General features: G+C 46.4%; 1 protein-coding gene across 2 annotated transcripts in view; it reads right to left on the bottom strand.

Annotated features, from left to right (window-relative positions):
* The window catches only part of STYX (serine/threonine/tyrosine interacting protein), a 72051-nt gene that overhangs the window by 40215 nt on the left and 11147 nt on the right, over positions 1-20689 (bottom strand). For both annotated transcript variants that reach the window (XM_030214480.1, XM_030214482.1), the window contains exons 2-4: positions 14079-14111; positions 12902-12955; positions 12628-12725 (exon numbers count right to left, since the gene is read on the bottom strand). In XM_030214480.1, coding sequence (XP_030070340.1) covers positions 12628-12725; positions 12902-12955; positions 14079-14111 — 185 coding nt within the window. The remainder of the gene's footprint in view (positions 1-12627; positions 12726-12901; positions 12956-14078; positions 14112-20689) is intronic.

The raw sequence follows: 20689 nt of genomic DNA, 5'->3' as shown, positions 1-20689 counted from the left end.
GCATTCTATCCTTAAGTGGGAAACAATAGTGCCCAGGGAAAAGGAAAAGAACCTTTGAAGGACTTCCAATAACGGTCAAAACACTCTGCACTTAGTTGGGGTATAGGCGGAGAGATCTTGACAGATATGAACTGCCTGGCCATTGTACTGAATCGCCCTACTTGCTCATGCCTTCTGTAGAAGTCTCTCCTTATCTGCATATTTAGAAAAGCAGATAATGTCAAAGGATTTGTTAGGCAGGGGCTGCTTGAGGGCGTAATGAGTTCTCTCCAGCTCAGGGATCAGGTCCTCACTGCCAAGGTAAAATTAGTTCTTACCTGATCATTTTCTTTCCATTAGTCCCTACAGATCAATCCAGAGACTTATGGGGTTATGTCCCTCTACCAGCAGGTGGAAATAGAGAGAACTTCAGAGGTTTACTATATGTGGTCATGTGCAGTCACCTTAACTTCAGTATTGTCGATACCAAAACAGTGGAAGACGAAAGAGGAAGTCCTCTCCTGCCTGCATAAAGCCCATGTAAACTCCTCAACCGCTCCTGAGGGAGGGTAACAGAAGGTTTCCTTTATGTTTTGATTTGTTTTGCCTTTTTTTTTTTTTGTATCCAAAAATCAAATGAAGGAATCTGATGAAACTGAGGCAACTAGAAGAAAACACTCAACCCAGAACAACAAAGGGCGGGCCTCTGGATTGATCTGTTGGGACAAATGGAAAGAAAATTATCAGGTAAGAACTAATTTTACCTTCCACAGCGTCCCACAGATCAATCCAGAGACTTGTGGGATGTACCAAAGCAGTCCAAGTGGGACGGGGCACTACAACCTCAGCAGACTGGAGCAATGATCCACAGGCCATGGTTACATGCGCTGCCACTTCAAATCTGGAATGCTTAGCGCTGCCACACCAAGCCTGCAAAGCCTGGCAAGGGAAGGACAGCAGATCAAGTGGGCGATCTGCAAAAGCCATCCACGGAAGGACAGAGGACCAAGTGGTCGAACTGCAAAGGGCAGCCACGAAAGCCAGACGGGACACGGAAAAGGAAGTCAACTGCGCTCTGGAAGAAAGCGCTGCCACCCACAACAGGAGAGACTGTCCCATACAGAGGCCAGCTGAAGAAACTGCCTCTCTCAGCCAACGGCCACTGCAGCGCTTGAAGCCAGATTCCCTTTCTTAAGACTAGCCAGACGACAACATGAGGGTATGCTGGGAGGCATTTCTGCTCAGCAGGTCAGGAATCTGATGATCCTACCGCAGTGTGGGTGTTTCGTAAGGAGTCGCCACCTTCCTATATACCTAAGGCTCTCCAGGTTCTGAATATTTCTGCTTCTGATCCTGCCACCACTACATCTACTAATCTTAAAATGGAGAGCACTAGACGACCACTACAGTCTTTAGCAGTGCATAAGGCTATGTAGGAAGTCACTTCTGCTCAGTGGGTCATCCCAGGCACTGCCCCACTATGCAGAGACGGAGCTAGGTGGGGTGCAAGGGGAGCAGCTGCTCCCCTAAAAGGATTTTGAATAAAATGGCACTTATGTGGAACAGCTCTTCAGCTTCACGATGACGCCTATTCTACAAAAGGTCTGCTCCTCCTGACATCAAAACCGCTATGCCCACATCTGCCAATCTAAAAATGGCGAGCCTTCTCATGGTACCTTCCTATGGTCCCGAGCAAAGCAAGAAGCAAAGAGTTGACCAATGGAACTCGCTGGCCACTTCCAAATAGTATAGGAATATATGGTGAACATCCAAGAAGCAGGAAGAGAAAAGGTGGAAAGGGATGGAAGGCAGAAACCACCGTATGCAGAAAAGACAGTACTGTGCGCCCGTCAAACGGATGAAGTCGGGAGTTCAGAGAACCTGCCTGGACTGGCTTGCTAAAGAAAACTAGGCTGCCCAGGGCAATAGCCATGGTATCGTAAAGATAAGGGCACGCCTGACCCAACCGAAAAGAACTTGTAGACATGTCCTCAGGAAGACACTGGGTCTATAAGTCACCCAGGTCTTCCACCAACTTCATGGAGTCCTCAAACAATAGTTGCCGTGAAAAGTGAGCTGAACCAGCCATCATTAGAAGCTGCATTCACCACCCAGCAGCGCAACCACATCAAATGGCAGGCTGTGACTGCCAAAAACGTCTGTTTATCTGACGCCCGAAACAAATCATAGAAGAAAACTGGCAAATAAGCCAGCCTCGACTCTACATCTGGCAAGTGAGGAGGTGTTTGACTGCCTGCCTTCTGGAAGGGATCAGAAATCTGTTGCCGCCAGCTACGGCACAGCCTAGCAGCCTACAAGCTGCAGATAGCCACCTTCAGGGAGACAGAACTGAAATATCAACAGAAAGCTGTGTTGAAATCAACCATTGAGACTAAGTTGGCTTGAAGGGAACCATAGAGATGGGGACCAAAGCAGAGAAGGAACTCCTGAAGTGGTCTGATATGGACTCAGGCCCATGGGGGAATGTCCAAAAAAAGAGAACCTTGTGCCCATAACTTGAACCTATTCCCATATCCTGGACCTGGTAGAGAAAGTAAAACCTGAGTTGGGTTGGCAACTGTTGCTGAGGAGCAAAAGAAAGAAAGGACTTCCCATGCCTATATGGCACAACACTCCCCGATAAGCCAAGATTTGTGAGGGAAACAACTGACTCTTGGTGACACTGATTACCAATCCTAAGGACTGAAGACGAGTAGGTATCTTGGATGAAGTTTGCAGAGTCTCTTGATAGAGAGAGCCACAAATCAGCCAGTCATGAAGTATGGATGAACCTGCAATCCATCCTCACGAAGGAAAGCTGCCACCATGACCTTGCAAAAATGTCCTTGGCAACATGGAAAGGCTGAATGACATGTCAAATTGCTAAGATCCCTCTATAGCAAGGAGCACTGGGAATAAGTTTCCTTGAGGTCCAGGGAGGCTAGAAACTCTCCCCACCAGACAGAACTATTACATACCGCAAGTTTCCCATTATGAAAAGCTGAACCGTACCCTAGACTCTTATTATGTCCAAACTCAGCTGGAAGGAAGCTCCCTGGTTGGAACTACAAAGCAAAGGGAACTTCCCATTCCCCAATTGCAACTGGGGGCAGACTCGACTGTGCCCAAAGTAAGAAACGTTGGCAAGGTGGCAAGAACTGCCTGACAGTGTTTGAGCTTGCATGTAGACTCCACAAAAAATCTGTAGTGAAGTCCAGATTGTAACTGTGCAACAGAAAAACTGAGACACATCTGAGCTGAGGTAATCTTGGTCCACTCCTCCTGAAACCAGTACAGGAGTCCTGCCTGAGAAGTGAACTGAGACTCCATCATTGGAAGATGCAGCAGGCATAGGCTGACCTGGAGTTGAAACAAGAGCTCATTCTACCAGCAGCCAGGTGGCTTGTCGAAGTGGAAATCCTGAAAGTGGTTTTCCTGGCCCCACAAAACCTACGACAAAACCAAGCGGATTAAAAATCATCCTTAAACTCATCCCCTGGCAATCTCTGAGACTTGGAAGTCCCTCAGGTCTTTACCCAACTGCCCTAGATCTTCTCCAATCCCAAGATTACTTCCAAAAGGCAGGTTGACAAATGTGACTTGGAAGCCGCATTGGTCTGATGCCTAAGCCAATGCTAACTTCTTGCCGTTAGGGACAAGAATTAGCTGGTGTGACTGTGCACTATAACTGCTGCGCATTGGAGCTAACAAGTGCGGATAAGAACCAGAGACAGATGGCGTAGCAGAATATGGCTGTTGCACCATTGTGCACTACAGATAGCAAGCTGCAGTGGGTCGTGAAGCAGCACCCCTAGAGCTCTATGCTTACTCTCAGCTGACTGCAACAACTATTAAGCTACCTCTACACCTTAGTAGCTCCTGGACCACTCCTCATGAAATGTAGGTACCCCATTCCATGAAAAGATGCCAAAAATACCACAGAAGCAATTAGAGGTACCGGGTACGCTGCAGATACCGGGGTAGCTGAGGCTAGTATGCAAAGGTGTGGCCAGTATCAGTGTGCAAAGAAAGAGAGAAGGGCAATCTTTAGTACTTTAGAGTTCTGGTAACTGTTCCAGTCATGTAAGAACTACTTGGCCACGCAAGCAATAAGAAAGAATTAAATAAAATATGCCCCACTGGAAACCTAGCTGAGCCCAGTTTCTAATAGGATGGCTAAAACCAGCCTTGAACCTGTAACCTTCAGGCTGAAAGGCCAGCCACCCTCCTGAATAAAACTAGTTTGATGTAAACAATACACACAGAGCAAATGCCACCAGGGAAGCACAGAGGGTGCAGGATTACCATGGAAACCGAAGGCCTGCACTAGCCTCAAAATGTAACATTTCTCACAGAAACATGGAGTCAACAACTCTAAGCCTAACTAACTAAACAAATTGTACTGCCATGCTCTGAGAAAGGGGACGAGGGAAAGAGTGAAAAGCCTAGAGTAGGATCCCTAATCCTGATCCCTTTCTCCCTTCCATTAATGATGTACACACACCCTGAACCTCCTCAAGGAGAGTCCAGAAATATTCTTAGTGGAAATCACCTAGTGAAGCACAGGCATCTCTACTACTACTAATCACTTCTATAGCACTACTACCAGAAAACTTTCCAAGCTGCAGCTTAAGGCTCTCGCTGTCACAGAACAGCTGCAGGGGACTAATGGGTGTCTGAACTTGCCCCTGGAAAGCTGTGGGAGACCCGAGGACTCCCATAGGAGTCTGCAAACCCCCTCAGGTCTCCTTTCTTAGAAGCCCTTAAATAACAAATATGAAGAAACTGGGAGTGATCCACACCAGTTCCCCAGTCACATTTCTGAAAAGCCTGAAACTGCCTGAATTGCAAGCAAATCAGGACCCAGGGGAGCGCTGGGGCTTCAGATGGCGCCATCAAGCGCGCACACACACCCAAGAAAACAACTGCCCTGTGCCCACCAAAATGAGCTGGAAGGGAAGGAGCACACCGCTCCACGGAGTTGGGCTGTACAGTGGATCTCCAACACGGGAAACTGCAGCAGCCCAGTGGCTCCCACACTGGGAGCCACTTTTGCTCTGCCCACTGGCGCAGATAGGATAATGACTACTCACCCCCATGGGAATCACTGTCGCATGCCAAGTCGGTCCTCACACCATTCAGCTGGTACTGCAAACCGGCATGAGCTTGCCGTGCGGGACAAATCTCAGACATTTTTTTTTTTTTTAAACAGTGCTCAAACAACATTTTTTTTTTTAAGGCAGGAGAGGACGCCGGAACAAAAGAAACCTCAGATTCCTTTTAAAGTCAGGAGAGTGATACCCACAAACCCCAGTCAGGCAGAGAGGAGGGGTTGAAAAGGGAAGAAGGGAGGGACATGGCACCACAAGGTGAGAACACAAGTCCCAGGAACGAGACACCTCAGACCTCAGAAGCTCAACTAGACCCAGGGGACCAGGCCAGGAGCCAATCAATCTAGAGCTGCACAGATCCACCTGCTACATAGAATACTGAAGTTAAGGTGACTGCACATGGCCACATATAGTAAACCTCTGAAGTTCTCTCTATCTCCACCAGGGACATAACCCCACAAGTCTCTGGATTTATCTGTGGGACGCTATGGAAGTACCTGCTTACAAATAATTTGAACTAAATACATCACATTTTACTGCTCTCCTCTATCCGGGACACCTCTAATTTGCAGGCTGTTGCACCTGCCACGATGCCCTATATTGTCCAATTTATACAAAAGTTTCTCATATTTAGACATGAGCGTGTCATGATTGCTTTGCACTTCTAGCAGCACATCGGCATGTTCATCCACTTGAGTCTCAAGGCCCTCAACTTGGGCTCCTATCTCTTGCATGTCTTGAGATTTAATTAATCAATTTTGTTAGAAATATCAATCGCATATGGTTTTAAGATCAGTGTTTAGTTCCCGAAACAGCTGGCATAGCTCGAGCAGGACCCTGCGGGTTTCTCTCTTCCACCTCACTGCTCGAGCTCTCTGACAACTTGGAGTCCACGCAGTATTTGGGAGACACCAGCTGAGAGCAGGCCACGCTAGCCAAGTGACAAAACTACTGAAGGGCCTCCTTTGCACTAAATCCTTTATCCAAGACATTAGTATAAAAGTATTTCCTGGAAATTCACTAAAGTACGCTACGATGGTGGAGGATTACAGTCAAATTTTACTGTGAAGGGCAGGAGCTTGAACTCATGCTGGTGGGTGACGTCACTTCTTCCCTACCATTCCCTCCAAGTCTAACAAGAGAACTTGAATTTTTGCCTGATGAAGGCAACAGCATTGATTTTGTCTTGCTCCTGTCAGAAACAGATGTCCCCCTCAGCTTGAAGCTTACAGAAAGACCAGCAAAATTAAAAACTAAGCTCCAAAAAGATTTGATGGTGGTTGGATACATTTAACTCATCTTGAGTGGATTCAGGCAAAGAATAAAAATCTGATGAAACACAAATGGTATCAGACAAAAAGCAAAACAGCTCATCCAGACTGCTCAGTACATATTCTTCCTCTTAATGCAGGTGTATGGTAAAATGTAATGTTCTTTCCTCGAATACTGATAGACCAATTCACACAGATGGGTTACACATCCCTATCCAACTGGCAGATGAAGGTAGCGACACTATCTATTCTGATGACATCAGTATAAGGGCTAGAACAGGCTGGAATTCCTCAGTATTCTATTGCTAAAGCTAAACAAAGGACATTACCAAAGCGAATCCCTTGGTAAAACCACGACAGAACCCCAAAATCTCCCCACCCAAACAATCTAAACTTGCCTTTCAAAGAAAGGAGGCAGAAGAGGTTCCCAGAACCTGCACCGCTTTAGTCTTCCAGGGGATTAATTTATCGCCTTTTTGAAGGAATTCATTCAAGGCGGTGTACAGCAAGAATAAGTCAAACATAATCAATAGACAATTACAGAAGTAAAAATATTCAAATACAAAGTATGGCATAGTGTACTATATTATAATGCAAACACAATACACAATAAAACATTTAATAGACAGCATAGGGTATAAGCAAAAATGAAACATATAGATTCATTTACTTCTTCTGTTAAAGGCCTGGTTGAAGAGCCAAACTTTCACCTGCTTCCTGAAAATAGAGATAGTCGTGTTAAGAGAAGTCTTTCAGGGAGTTAGTGCATTGTGTGGGGGTTACTTCGGAGAAGGTTCGCTGGTGGGCTTCACACTGTGTGATGTCCTTTGGAGAGGGTGTGGTTAGGGATACTCCTTGGGAGGACCTTAGTGACCTTGGTGGTGAGTAAAGGGAGATACTGTTCTTCAAGAACTCTGGACCATTTCCTTTAAGGACCTCGAAGGTCAAACAGTTATGTTTGAATAATTTTTGAGTGTAACCTGAAAAACAACCAGTACAAAATGATAGTGAAGTGGTACTCTCAAAATACCAGTTACAAAACAATCTGAAACAAACACACAATATATTCAAAATACCATCTCTCCTTCCCATTCCCAAACTGCTCAAGTTATATCCCATCCCATCTCACCCTCCCCCCAATATCCCCTAACTACATCCCTATCCCTCAGTAAACAGTCCTTGAACCAGGAACAACATATAATCAGTTTCTCCACAAATTAACATAGAACGAGCAAGCGACTAGAAAGATTCAAGGAAAGGAAATTAACAGGTATGAATAAATTTCACCTTCCTTTTCATCCTGCTTAAACCAGTCTAATGAATGAGGTGTACCAGAATAGTCCCTTACAGGGTGGGGGGGGGGGGGGAGGTGAGGGAAGACAAAGCTCACTATTACACAACTTGCCAAAGCAAGCATTACCACCGGCCAAAACATCAATCCTGTAATGCCTTACAAAGGAGAGCTGCAATACCCAGGTTGCCATCTTGCAAATATCCCATGCAGAAAAACCTGGCTTCTGACCTGGACACTACCTGTACTCTGGTGGAGTGTGCCTTCAGAGCCACTTCACTCCAAACTACATAAGCCAACTCAATAGCAGACTTAATCCATCTCACTATGGAGGCCTCAGAAACCAATGCAGCCCATAAAACACAAAAGTTCATCTGAATTGCTGAAAAGATTAGTGAACTCCAGAGAGTGCAGCAGCATTCTCAGACATCTAGCTTATGAATCTTACATTGGAATCCCACCTCTGTAAATACTGGCAGGTGAACCAGATTGACATGAAAGAGGAAGACCACCTTGGGCAGAAAGGATGGGCCAGTCCAAGTAGAAACTATCATTGCAGGAAAGGTCCTGGAATTAAGATACCCATGTAGCTGAACTGCCAACAAAAAGGGTACTCTGAGAATAAGATCCTTCATCATAGCTCTCTTTAGTAGACCAAATGGAAGTCCGACTCCTGACGAAGCATTAAGAGCTGGATTTAAGTCCTACTGGAGAAGGATTGCCCTAAGCAGGGAATGATGATGCATTACTTTGTGCAAGAACTACACAACATCGGAATGGGCAGCTAGGGACATACCCTGAACCTCTCCCCTGAAACAGAAAGGGCTGCAACCTGAACTTTGAGAGAATTCAAGGCCAACCCCTTATACACTAGTAAAAAAGGCCCGTTTTCGAAACCAATGAAACGGGCGCTAGCATGTGGCTTTTTTTTTGTGTGTGTGTGTGTGTCACAGAGTTATTTTGAGTGTGAGTGTGGAGTGTGTGTGCAGGTTGTTGATGTGTCTTTTTTTTTGTTTTTGTTTTTTTTGGGTGGGGGGGGTTGGGGATGTGCTGTGCTGGCAAAGTGGGATGGATTGGTGTGTGGCTTTGAGGGTGTGTTTCTGTTGTATTGTGTGTGTGTGGTTTTGTCTGTCAAGGAGGTTTGTGGAGGGGGGTCTTTCTGTTGGTGAAATGTAAATGTGGTTGTAGGAGGGTCAGCCTTTGCTGAGTGGTGGATTGTTTTTTCCAGTTTTTTTTTTTTGTGTGTTGTGCTGAGGCAGCAATGTTGTTTTAGATGGGTGGAAGGTAGAGGAGCACGTTCTTGGTCTGTCAGTATTTTTTTGCCGTTTCAGGGCTGCTGTAGGGGAACGCTGGAAGAGAAATGTGCTGTTGGAAGCAGCACCGTCTTTTTCCATTGGGCTGGGGTTCTGGGCATCCTGGAGGTGAGTGACAGCTTGCCTGAGGACGGGGATGGTTGTTTTAAGTTGGCGGAAGGGAGAAGAGCACGGTCTTGGGCCGTCGGGGGGTGATCCGGTATGTTCAGTCCATTTCAGGTCGGCTGCAGGGGAATGCTGGAACATTTATGCGCTGCGGGAATCAGCGCCGTCTTTTTCCGGGTGCTCGGTGAATCCCCGAGGTGGGAAACAACTTGCCTGAGGCTGGAGATGGTAGGGCACGTCCTTGGCCGCTTCGGCAAAAGGGGAAGAGGAAGGGGGAGGGGAGTTACCTGCAGCCACGTGAGAAACTGGGTATTCTTTGTTTTGTATTAGTTTGCATTTCTGTTGAAGAAAGAGTGGATGCCTTTCGAATGATGGAGGTGGTGCGTCGGTGTGCGGTTGTTTCGTTAGTTTGGCAGCCAGTCTCCAGAGATTCCTCCCTACTCCTTCCCCTTCCTTGGTGGCTGTTTGCTGCTGGCTGGGTCACGGGTAATCCTTCCAGCTGGGCCGCAGCTTGTCCTGTTCGCCCACGTCCCAGATGGTGAGGGGCACATTGTTTTCCGGCTCCTCCGACTCCATGTCAAGCGAACCCAAATATATTCTGTGCTATAGGCCCTCCGGCACTCTTTAGTACCGGCATTAGGCATTTAAAAATTTCTCTCCCCCCCCCCCCCCCCCCGGTCTATTTTTGCACATACCCACAGCAGGAATATTCTTCTCTCATTCCAGCGGTGGTTCTGTGCTCTCCGTGCTGTACAGATAATGAGCCGTTCTGCTGGTGAATGCTCCTCCCTTATTGTGATGTAGTTTCCTCTGATTGGTCCATCTTATGTTGCATAGCGTTGCCTGGGAATGGTGTTGTGATGGTCCTTTGTGTTTCAGAATGTTGAGGGTGTTTTTTCTGATTGGTCCGTCATGCGAGGGCGGGGCAGAGAGACATGGTCAGTGTTGTGGCTTCACCACCATGAACTGACGAACCCTTCAGGGAGTGACTGAGTGACTTCAGAACGTTGAGGGTGAGTTTTATTATAGTAGATAAGTATTGCCATACTGGGACAGACACAGAACAAGGTCCATCAAGCCCAGCATCCTGTTTCCAACAGTGGCCAATCCTGGTCACAAATACTTGGCAAGATCCTCCAAAAGTACAACATTTTATGCTGCTTATCCCAGAAATAAGCAGTGGAGTTTCCCCAAGTCCATTTTAATAATGGTCTATGAACTTTTCCTTTAGGAAGCAGTCCAAACCTTTTGTAAATCCCGCTAAGCTAACCACCTTTACCTTCTCCAAACTGTAGAAAGGCTAAATACAGCCTTCCAAGGGCACAGACCCTGATCAGCAAACCACTGCTCAAAGACCTTCTACACCCGAATAGTGTGATCTAGAAGTAGGGAGATCCTGGATTCTCTACAGGGAAAACTGTTCAGGCAGTTGGTAATGGAACTCACATGGGATGGGGCCATACTGGACTTGCCGCTCACACATCAGTAGAGTGTTTCTGATGCTATAAAATTGAGATCATCTGGCATCCAGCAATCACCAGATGGTATGGTTCAGTATTAAGACAGGTGCAAAAAATTCATTTGTTGAGATGCAGGAAAGTTAGCTGGATGAGAACATCTGGAAGGAGGAGGAAAACAGTGGGCAAAACTGAAGAGAGCTATTTTAAGGGCAACAAACCTTTTTGTGAGCAAAGTAAATAAACGTAAGAGAAAAGAAGGCCACTTGGGCTCTCAAAAGTGGAAAGAGGTTAGCCTTCATAAACTATAAGTGTTTGCAGAAAAATAGATGACAGGCGACAATATCTGGAACAGCTAACAGAAGCTGGTAAAGTAGCCAGGAAAGCAAAAATGCAAAATGGAGAAAACATAGCAAATAAGGTCAATGCCTGAAGGAGGAAGGAGCATACTACCTTGAGCACAGATGCTGGTTTTCAGTGGGGAGCCAGGTGATAGAATAGCCTCAGAACACCAGAGGACTTGTGGACAGTAGAGCCACTGAGGAGTGCACTCTATCCCCACGCCCCCCCCCCCCCCCCCCCCCCCCCAAAGACATCAGTATACCAGCCTGCACTGAAAAACAGCAGTCTCCCCATGGCATGGTCACGAGTGTATGATCTAAGGGTTTCAACCCACTCTTTTGGCGCTTGTGTGAAGTTTGTGAGACCCAGAATAACTTAGCAATACTAGGGAAAAGAAAAACTAAATCCAGTGTATATCTCCAGCTTCAATTCCTATAGGTACTGGTCCTAGGGTTAAGAATGTTGTTCCTGCTTCTCAAGTAATTAAGAATGTACTGGGTATTTCTGGTTCACTTTCCTCTGCATCAAGTGCTTCTCTGAGTCCTATTGACAGAACCCTCTTTTACCACCCCAGTTCATTAGTAGTGGTGAGGAAGATATATCTACTCCAAAGATAGGGCAGATTTCTACCTCCCCATGCCCGTCTGCTCATTCTGTGTCCTCACCAAAGGAATTGGTTCCCTTGCCATCTGTTCTTGAAATACTGTATGGATTAGGAGAGGGCCAGAACATTCCTAATGAAGATACTCAAGTGGATGTTTCCTTGAAGGATATTTGTACTCTTGTATCAGACAAAAACTATGATTCAACAGGTTCCCCCCCCCCCCCCCCCCCAAGTTGCTCAATTCTCTCAGCAGTCTGAATAAGCTTGAAGAATGGGACTCTAGGCTGGCTAATTCAAATTTTCTTTGGAGACTTTGGAGAACCAGATCTCAGCTATTCAGTCTGCTAATGATTCATTTATTAATGATAGCTTGTTCCTGCAAAGGCAGAATGAATTTTTAGAAAATTCATACTGGGCAAGGAATCTAAGACTCCTAAATTTTATTTACTAGCCCCTAAGGAGCTGTTTAATAAATATTTAAAGGATGCCTTGGAGTTGCCCAAGGCCGATTCTATTTTGATTTCTAACATGGATTATATTTCTTCTACTAAACTTGAGACCTGGTGGATGGAGCGTCAGCATTTCATGATGTGATTTCCACCAGACCTACTCTTTTGGTTTGCTTTGTTAAAGAGGAAGATAAAATAGCTATAATGTTTTTTTTTCAATATAAGAATGCAATTTTTTGTGGTCAAAAAGTTAACATTTTCCCTGATGTGTCCAGGGCAACACAGGTGCATAGGAGACATTGTGACACTGAAGCCTAAAAAGTGTTGCAGCTGGAAGCAACTTTTTCTTAGGTGTCCTTGAAAGTGTGTTATTACTTACTAGGAGAATACCTAAACATTTGACAAATTAAAATCCCTTTGGGGGGAAATGAAGTAAAGTAGTCACGTGTCAATTTTCCTGTACTTTTCTTGGTGGTTAAGTTGATTGGGGTTTAAATCTAGATTAACTTAAATATTAGTATTTTTGAGAAATTGTCTTCTGCTTTCTTCACTCCTGATGTGGACTATAGTAAATATTATTGCTTGTAATATTGCATACTTTTCTTTAATTGTACTTTGACAGTTGAAAAATAAAGTGAAAAAAAAAAAAGATCAAATTAGCACCACATATCCAAACATAACTTACCACCATCACTAAAGTCTTACCTAAATAATTGTTCAAAATTTGGTTTAATAAAGTTTGCTTCGATATTTTGCCGTACACATACTACATGGGTTATGCCACATTTCTGAAGCATAGGTAACTGTAAAATGGGAGGGGAAAAAAAGCAGAATTAGAAAGCCAGATAGAATTCTGTTTTGTGAATACATGTATACAAGTTTACCCTGCACCCATTTGTGTAATAACTAAAGTACATAATATAACAATCAATGCACAGAAAATGTATATGGGCCCAGGAATAAGTTCTGTAAATCATACCTTGCTTTTCATAGCTGAGGAATAGGGACCTAAAAACAACCCAGGCAAAATTTCCTAAAGGGAAAATAGAAAATATCTGAACAAAAACATTCCCTTAGAAATTCTAGTTTAATTTTTTGACAAATTAAATGCTGTTAAACAAAGAGTCATGTCCCTTATACCTCTCACTTCCAGCACTTGGTCCCTGGTCTATGTTTAAAATTTGATATACCACCGTTCATAAAAATTATAAAACAGTGGTTTACAGTTTCAAGACTAAATCTATGAAACAGAAAACAGCTACAATTCAAACAGAACAGAGGAAAGAGACAAACATCAACCGGTCCAAAACAATATCTTAAAAAACTAAACATCAACCACACACATCCAGAACAGAACACAGGTCACAGCTGCTCTGTGCAAAAAAAAAAAGTGTTCAGCAAGTGTCCCCAAAAGCAGTTTTAAATAAGTTTTAAGGGCCATCTTAAATTTAGAAAATAAAAGCTGGGACAGGGATACCGTAAAAGCAGAATTCACAGCGGATGACGAGAGAAGTGTCCCATGCGCTGCACAACAATGATACCTAACGGCTAACTCAGGATATATGTATACTGCTGGGCTCTACAATGAGCCAGGGACTACAGAGAACAGCTATTGCTGTGATGGCTGGGCTACAAGGGAAGAGCGAGTTATGAAAAAAATGAATAAAAACTTCCAAAGTGTTCCAAATGAGGGCTCCAGGAATTGTAATCCAATTACAATTGAAGGGGTGAGCTCCAAAACCTGTTAAGAACAAAAAGCTGTTTTCTGGATAAATGTAAGCAAGAACTCTATCCAACAAAAAAAAAAAATACATTTTTTCACTGAATATTATATACCTTATGAATAAATGCCTTTAGTGCAAACTTCACACAACCTATGGTTATTCATAAAGGCAGTCTGTTTCCGGTATGAACTCATTTTTGAGAAAAAAAAATGTACCTAACAGGTTTTGGAACTCACCTCTTCAATGGTGCCAGACATCAAAAGGTGGAGGAGGAAAAAATTGCTGGGCTAAACCAAACATTTAAATATTTTTATTTTATTTTTTATTAGGATTTATTTACCACTTTTTTTTTTAAGGAATTCACTCAAGGTGGTATATAGCAAGAATAAGCTAAGTAATTAGCATTTCAAACTGAACTAAGAAGAAACATACCTGCATCTCTCTTCTCATAGGATATGTCCAGTCCTAGAATTTTTAAGCACAAAAGAAACAGAATACACATAAAACAGCAAGGTCATACACAAAACCAGGTACAGGAAAAAAGAAATCACTTCAATAAATGTACTGACCTTTTAAATTTTGTAATAACATTTTATTAATCCAATTCATCACTGTCAAAGTTATTCAGTTCTCCTATATATACTACTAGTAAAAAAAAAGGCCTGTTTCTGAAAGAAATGAAACGGGCGCTAGCAAGGTTGTCCTCTAATGGCAATTATGTTTTTAAGGGAACTGTTAGGAGAGAGTATGTGTGAGAGAGAGAGAGAGAGAGAGACTGTCTGTGTGAGTGTAGTGTGTCCCGTGTGCACCAATTATGCTCTCTCCCCTGCATTCATCCATATTTATTTATTTTATTTTTGTTGCATTTGTATCCTGCGCTTTCCCACTCATGGCATGCTCAATGCGGCTTACATGGGGCAATGGAGGGTTAAGTGACTTGCCCAGAGTCACAAGGAGCTGCCTGTGCCTGAAGAGGGAATCGAACTCAGTTCCTCAGTTCCCCAGGACCAAAGCCCACCACCCTAACCACTAGGCCACTCCTCCACTTGCAGCAAACATCCTCTGTGCCCTGCCCTCTTCATCCATCCAAGTGCAGCATCTCTCCCCTGCCCCCTCCATCCATCGTGGTGCAGCAATACTCCTGTCCCTTGCCCTCCCCCCCTACTTGAGCATCAACTCTGCATTCTCCCCTGGCCTCTCCTCCATCCATCCATATCCAGGGCCCCCCTCCCTCCATCTCTCTCCCCTTCGAGTTCCAGGTCCCCCCCTCCCTCCCCTCCGAGTTCCATACCCCCCATTCTCGTTCGAGTTCCACACTCCCGCGCCTCCATCCCTCCCCTTCGAGTTCAAGGCCCCCCCCCTCCCCTTCAACTTGCAGGATGCCCCCTCCCTTCCTCCCTCCGAGATCCACGCCCCCGCACCTTCCTCCCTCTCTCTGCCCTCCAAGCACAACCTGTCCTCCAGCAGCCCCTCGCCTTCCTAAGTGCTGGCTGTATTTTAAAAATTCTTACCTTGGGGTGCAGCGTCCAACAATGAAGGCAAGCGGCGCTTCAGACTGCCTTCACATGTGTCTCAGCGCTGCCTCTGGTCCCGCCCTCATTTCCTGTTTCCACAAGGGCGGCACCAGAGGCAGAGCTGAGACACATGCGAAGGCCGTCTGAAGCGCCGCTAGCCTTCATTGTGGACACCACAACCCAAGGTTAAGAATTTTTAAAATATAGCCAGCACTTAGGAAGGTGAGGGGCTGCCGGAGGACAGGTCGTGCTTGGAGGGCAGAGAGAGAGAGAGGGAGGGAGGGAGGCTGGCAACTACACACAGTTCCCTCAAGGGCAGGGCGATTACGAACCCTATGAACACTACACGGCTTCACTGCCACGGAGTCATAGTAACATAGTAAATGACGGCAGGAAAAGACCTGCACGGTCCATCCAGTCTGCCCAACAAGATAAACTCATATGTGCTACTTTTTGTGTATACCCTACTTTGATTTGTACCTGTCCTCTTCAGGGCACAGACCGTATAAGTCTGCCCAGCACTATCCCCGCCTTCCAACCACCAGCCCCACCTCCCACCACCGGCTCTGGCACAGACCGTATAAGTCTGCCCAGCACTATCCCCGCCTCCCGCCACCGGCTCTGCCACCCAATCTCGGCTAAGCTCCTTAGGATCCATGAGGCACTGTGAAAAGTTGAGTGCTCTCTATCTCACCATGCTGGTTGATGGACACAACCCATACGTAATGGCTTCATCTGCTTGATGACAAGGAACAATCAATCACTGCAGCTATAATGAATCAAATTCCAATTTCTTTTTTTGGGGGGTGGGGGTGGGAGGGGAGAACAGCAGAAAAAGAAACCTAAGAGTCCCAGCAGCCTTAGTCTTCTGAGGGAGGGTCCTAGGATGGTACAGCCTAACTAAAGAAAAGAAAATAACAGGCATGACCAAATTTCACTTTCTTTAGCGTCTGGGCTGTACCATCCTGAGCAAATGGGATGTAGCAAAGCAGAATCACTGGGCAGGTGAAGACAATGACCCACTGAATGATGGCTCTTTCAAAGTCTGAATGGGCTATGGCCAGCACATCCAGTCTGTAATGATTACAAAAGGAATGGACCAACAACCATATTGCTACCAGACAGATATCTTCCAGAGAGGCTGCTCAGGCCTTCGCCCAGGATGTCGTCTGAGCCCAAATCGAGTGAGCTCTCAACCTGGGAGGGAAATGGGACTTGATATACCGCCTTTCTGTGGTTTTTGCAAGTACATTCAAAGCGGTTTACATAGTATATTCAGGTGCTTATTTGTACCAGGGGCAATGGAGGGTTAAGAGACTTGCCCAGAGTCACAAGGAGCTGCAGTGGGAATCGAACTCAGTTTCCGAGGATCAAAGTCCACTGCACTAACCACTAGGCTACTCCTCCGCTCCATTCTGTTATTCCTAAAGATGTAAGCGGCCTCAATGTCTGCCCTAATCCAATGCAGAATGAAGGCCTTAGATGCCACATGATCCTTCTAAGGGACACAGAAAACAAAAAGATGACCCAGAGGAGAAACTCATTTGTCTCTCATAAGTACTTGAGTAGAACCTTGTGAAAGACCAGCTTGTGAAGCCTCTAATCAGAAATGTCTGATCGCTCATCCACAAAGAAGGGCAGACAGACCACCTGGTTCACATGGAAGGTAAAATTATGTCTTACCTGATTAACACAGCAGATGAATCCAGGAACTAGTGGATTAAGTCCGCCTACCAGCAGGTGGAGACAGAGATAAATAAACTAAAGGCAGTGATGCCAGACTGCCAGCTCCTTCCTCAGTTAGTATGTAATTCATAAGCATTTGCCAAGGCCAAAAATATGAAACCAACAACAACCAGAAACCATCCTCACTATGAAACACAGAAAACCAAATAAGAACTTTGAAATAACTGCAACTTGATCCACAAATCGGAATCCGTTCCGTGTTCCCATATCTGTCTGAACTCTGCAAAAGAGAATCCGGAAGGAAAAAAATAGCCACACTGCGCGGAAAATGAAAAAAAAAACGTTGGCTGAACTAGGGAGGGATCCTGGATTCATCTGCTGCGTTAAAGGAAAGAAAATTATCAGGTAAGACATAATTTTACCTTCCTTGTCACTTGCAGCAAATGAATCCAGGAACTAGTGGGATGTACCAAAGCATTCCTTAAGTAGGGTGGGAAGCCGACGCTCCCCACGTCAACACTCCCACCCCAAAACTCGCATCCTCCCGAGCAGACACGTCTAGCCTGAAATGCTTTGCAAAAGTATGACGGGATGCCCAAGTAGCCGCCCGACAAATCTCTTCCAGAGATAAGGCCGACGCCTCCGCCAAAAAGCTGCCTGTGCCCAAGTAGAATGCGCTTTCAGGGTCACTGGAGGCACCTGTCCTTGTAGCAGATACACCGCTCCCAATGGCTTCCCTAATCCAGCAAGCAATGGAAGCCTTAGAAGCCACCTCACCTCTTTTCGATCCCAACAAGAGCACAAAGATGATACGAGCATCGAAACTCGTTAGAGATCTGCAAGTACCGAAACAAGGCTCTCTGCACGTCCAGGAAACATAGTGAGGCAAATTCCCCCGGATAATCCTCTCTTCGAAAAGACGGACGATAAACCGCCTGATTGACATGGAAAGCCAAAACCACTTTAGGTAGAAACGACGGCACCGTCCGGATCGACACCCCTGATTCAGAAAACTGCAAAAAAGGATCTTTGGAAGACAAAGCCTGAATTTCAGAAATCCTCCTAGCCAAAGCAATGGCCACCAAATACACTGTCTTAAGTATTAGATCCTTCTCAGAAACCTTATTCAATGGCTCAAACGGTGGGGCCTGGAGGGCTCGCAGTACCACATTCAAATGCCACACCGGGCACGGCTTCCGCAGAGGAGGCCGAAGCCGAAGAGCCCCGCGTAGGAAACAGACCACATCAGCATGAGCTGATAAAGAGGAACCATCCAGTTTGCCCCTAAAACAAGCTAGCGCGGTCACCTGCACTCGAAGGGAATTATATGCCAATCCCTTTTGAAGACCATCCTGAAGGAACTCCAGAATAACTGGAATGTCCGCCGAAAAAGGTGATTCAGCACGCAAAGCACACCACGCCAAGAAAGCTTTCCACATTAGTGCGTACGCTGCTGAAGTAGACTGCTTCCGTGTCCCCAAAAGAGTGGCAATGACTGGTCCTGAAAATCCCTTCTTCCTCAGCAGCCGCCTCTCAATAGCCAGGCCATAAGACCAAAGCGGGAGGGATTTTCCATCTGAACTGGCCCTTGATGCAGCAGATCGGGAGTCACCGGAAGTCGCAATGGTGGCTCTGAGAGTGCTCAAATGAGATCCACGTACCACGGCCGTCGGGGCCAGTCTGGGGCCACTAGAACGACCGGCCCCCGATGCCGACCTATGCGGCAAAGAACTCTCCCTATCAGAGGCCACGGAGGAAAAACATACAGTAGCTGTTGTTCCAGCCACGGCTGGAGAAGAGCGTCCAATCCTGCAGATCCTGGCTGCCGTTTGCGGCTGAAGAACTGGGGAACTTTGGCATTGCAAGCCATGGCCATGAGATCCATTACTTGTCTTCCTCAACGTTGACAGATCAGCCGAAAAGCCGAGTCTGACAGCGTCCATTCCGCTGCGTCCAAATGAGTCCGCCTGAGAAAATCCGCTTGAACATTGTCTTGACCCACAATGTGCGCTGCCGACAGACTGAACATGCGCTTCCGCCCATACTAGAAGACGGGACACTTCCACTGCCAAGGGAAGACTGAGTGCCCCCCTGCCGATTGATGTAGGCCACCATCATGGTGTTGTCTGAGAATACACGAACCGCCTGCCCCTGCAGAAGGTCCTGAAAACTCCGCAACGCATTCACGACTGCTCGCAACTCCAGACGATTTATCAGCCAAGTCGCTTCGAAAGGGGTCCACGATCCCTGGGCTACTCAAAGACAATGGGCTCCCCAGCCCGCAAGGCTGGCATCCGTCACAACTACCACCTAATTGGGAGACGCCAGAGAAACACCCTTCAGCAAACTGGCTGACCGAAGCCACCACGCGAGACTGTCCCTAGCCCAGCTAGACCAAGGAAGGCGTCGTTGATAATCCAGCGACATTGGCAACCATCTGCTCTAAAGGAAATTCTGAAGAGGCCGCATATGAGCCCTTGCCCGTGGAATGACCTCCAAGGTCGCCGTCATGGAACCGAGGAGCTGAACATAGTTCCACACTCAGGGAGCGCAACGACTCAATAAGGTCCGTACCTGAAAAAGCAATTTGATCCTTCGCCCCTCGGGGAGAAACACCTTCCCCCACTTCGTATCGAATTGAACTCCAAGATACTCCAGACTCTGAGTAGGAACCAATGACTCTTGTCCATATTGACCACCCAACCTAAGGATTGCAACACCGCAATCACTCGGTTGGTGACCACTCGACTCTCCTCTGCTGTCGTCACCCAAATCAGCCAGTCGTCGAGACATGGATGCACTCAAATCCCCTCCTTCCACAGGAACGCCGCCACCACCAACATGACCTTGGAAAAAGTGCGTGGGGCAGTGGCCATTCCGAAAGGAAGGGCCCGAAACTGAAAGTGCTGACCCAGCACTGCAAATCTGAGAAACCTCTGATGGGGCTGCCAAATGGGAATGTGCAGGTAAGCTTCCCCCAAATCGAGAGCCATCAAAAACTCGCCTGGTTGAACAGGAGGTATAACTGCCCTCAATGTCTCCATGTGGAAGTGACAAGCCCGCAAAAAATGGTTTACTTTTCTGAGATCGAGAAGAGGCTGAAAAGCCCCTCCCTTCTTTGGAACCACAAAGAAGATGGAGTACCGACCTGTGCGCCTTTCGAGAGGAGCAACAGGTACAATAGCCCCTATCCTTAGCAGGTCTCGCAAACACTGCAGAACCGCTGTCCTCTTGGCCCGCAATACACAGCGGGACTCCAGAAAAAAAGTCTGTGACGGGAGAGAAGAATTCTAGCTTGTAACCTTCTCGCACCACATCGAGGACCCACTGGTCCGAAGTAATTCTGGCCCACTCTGGAAGAAACAGAGAAAACCGACCACCGATCTGCTCTCCTCCTGAGTGGACCAGTGCCCTATCATTGGGAGGCCAGAGAAAGAGCCCCCTAACAAGAGGGGGGTCCAGCTGGATGCTTCTCGTTGCGAAAAGAAGAACACTGCCCAAAACGAGGACGCTGAAAGGCTGCATTGGACCGCCCCGGGAGATACCGTCGTGTCTCTCTGAAACGTGACTTCGAGGCTCCCTGCCTGGAAGTAGACTTGGGTCTATCCTCTGGAAGACGCTGAGATTTGGAATCCCCCAAATCTTTAACAACCTTTTCTAGGTCTTCCCCCAAAAGCAATTTCCCTCGGAAAGGCAATTTAATGAGCCGTTGCTCAGAGGCCATATCTGCGGCCCAATGACAGAGCCACAGAAGACGTCGAGAGGAAACGGTCAAGGCCATGAGTTTGGCCAAAGCATGGACCAAATCATACAAGGCATCCGCCAAGTATGCCAGCCCAATAT

The sequence above is a fragment of the Microcaecilia unicolor genome, chromosome 9, assembly GCF_901765095.1.
Source record: "Microcaecilia unicolor chromosome 9, aMicUni1.1, whole genome shotgun sequence".
NCBI lineage: Eukaryota > Metazoa > Chordata > Amphibia > Gymnophiona > Siphonopidae > Microcaecilia > Microcaecilia unicolor.
Note: the sequence above shows the minus strand (reverse complement) of the source record. Positions and strands in the feature narration are given on the sequence as shown.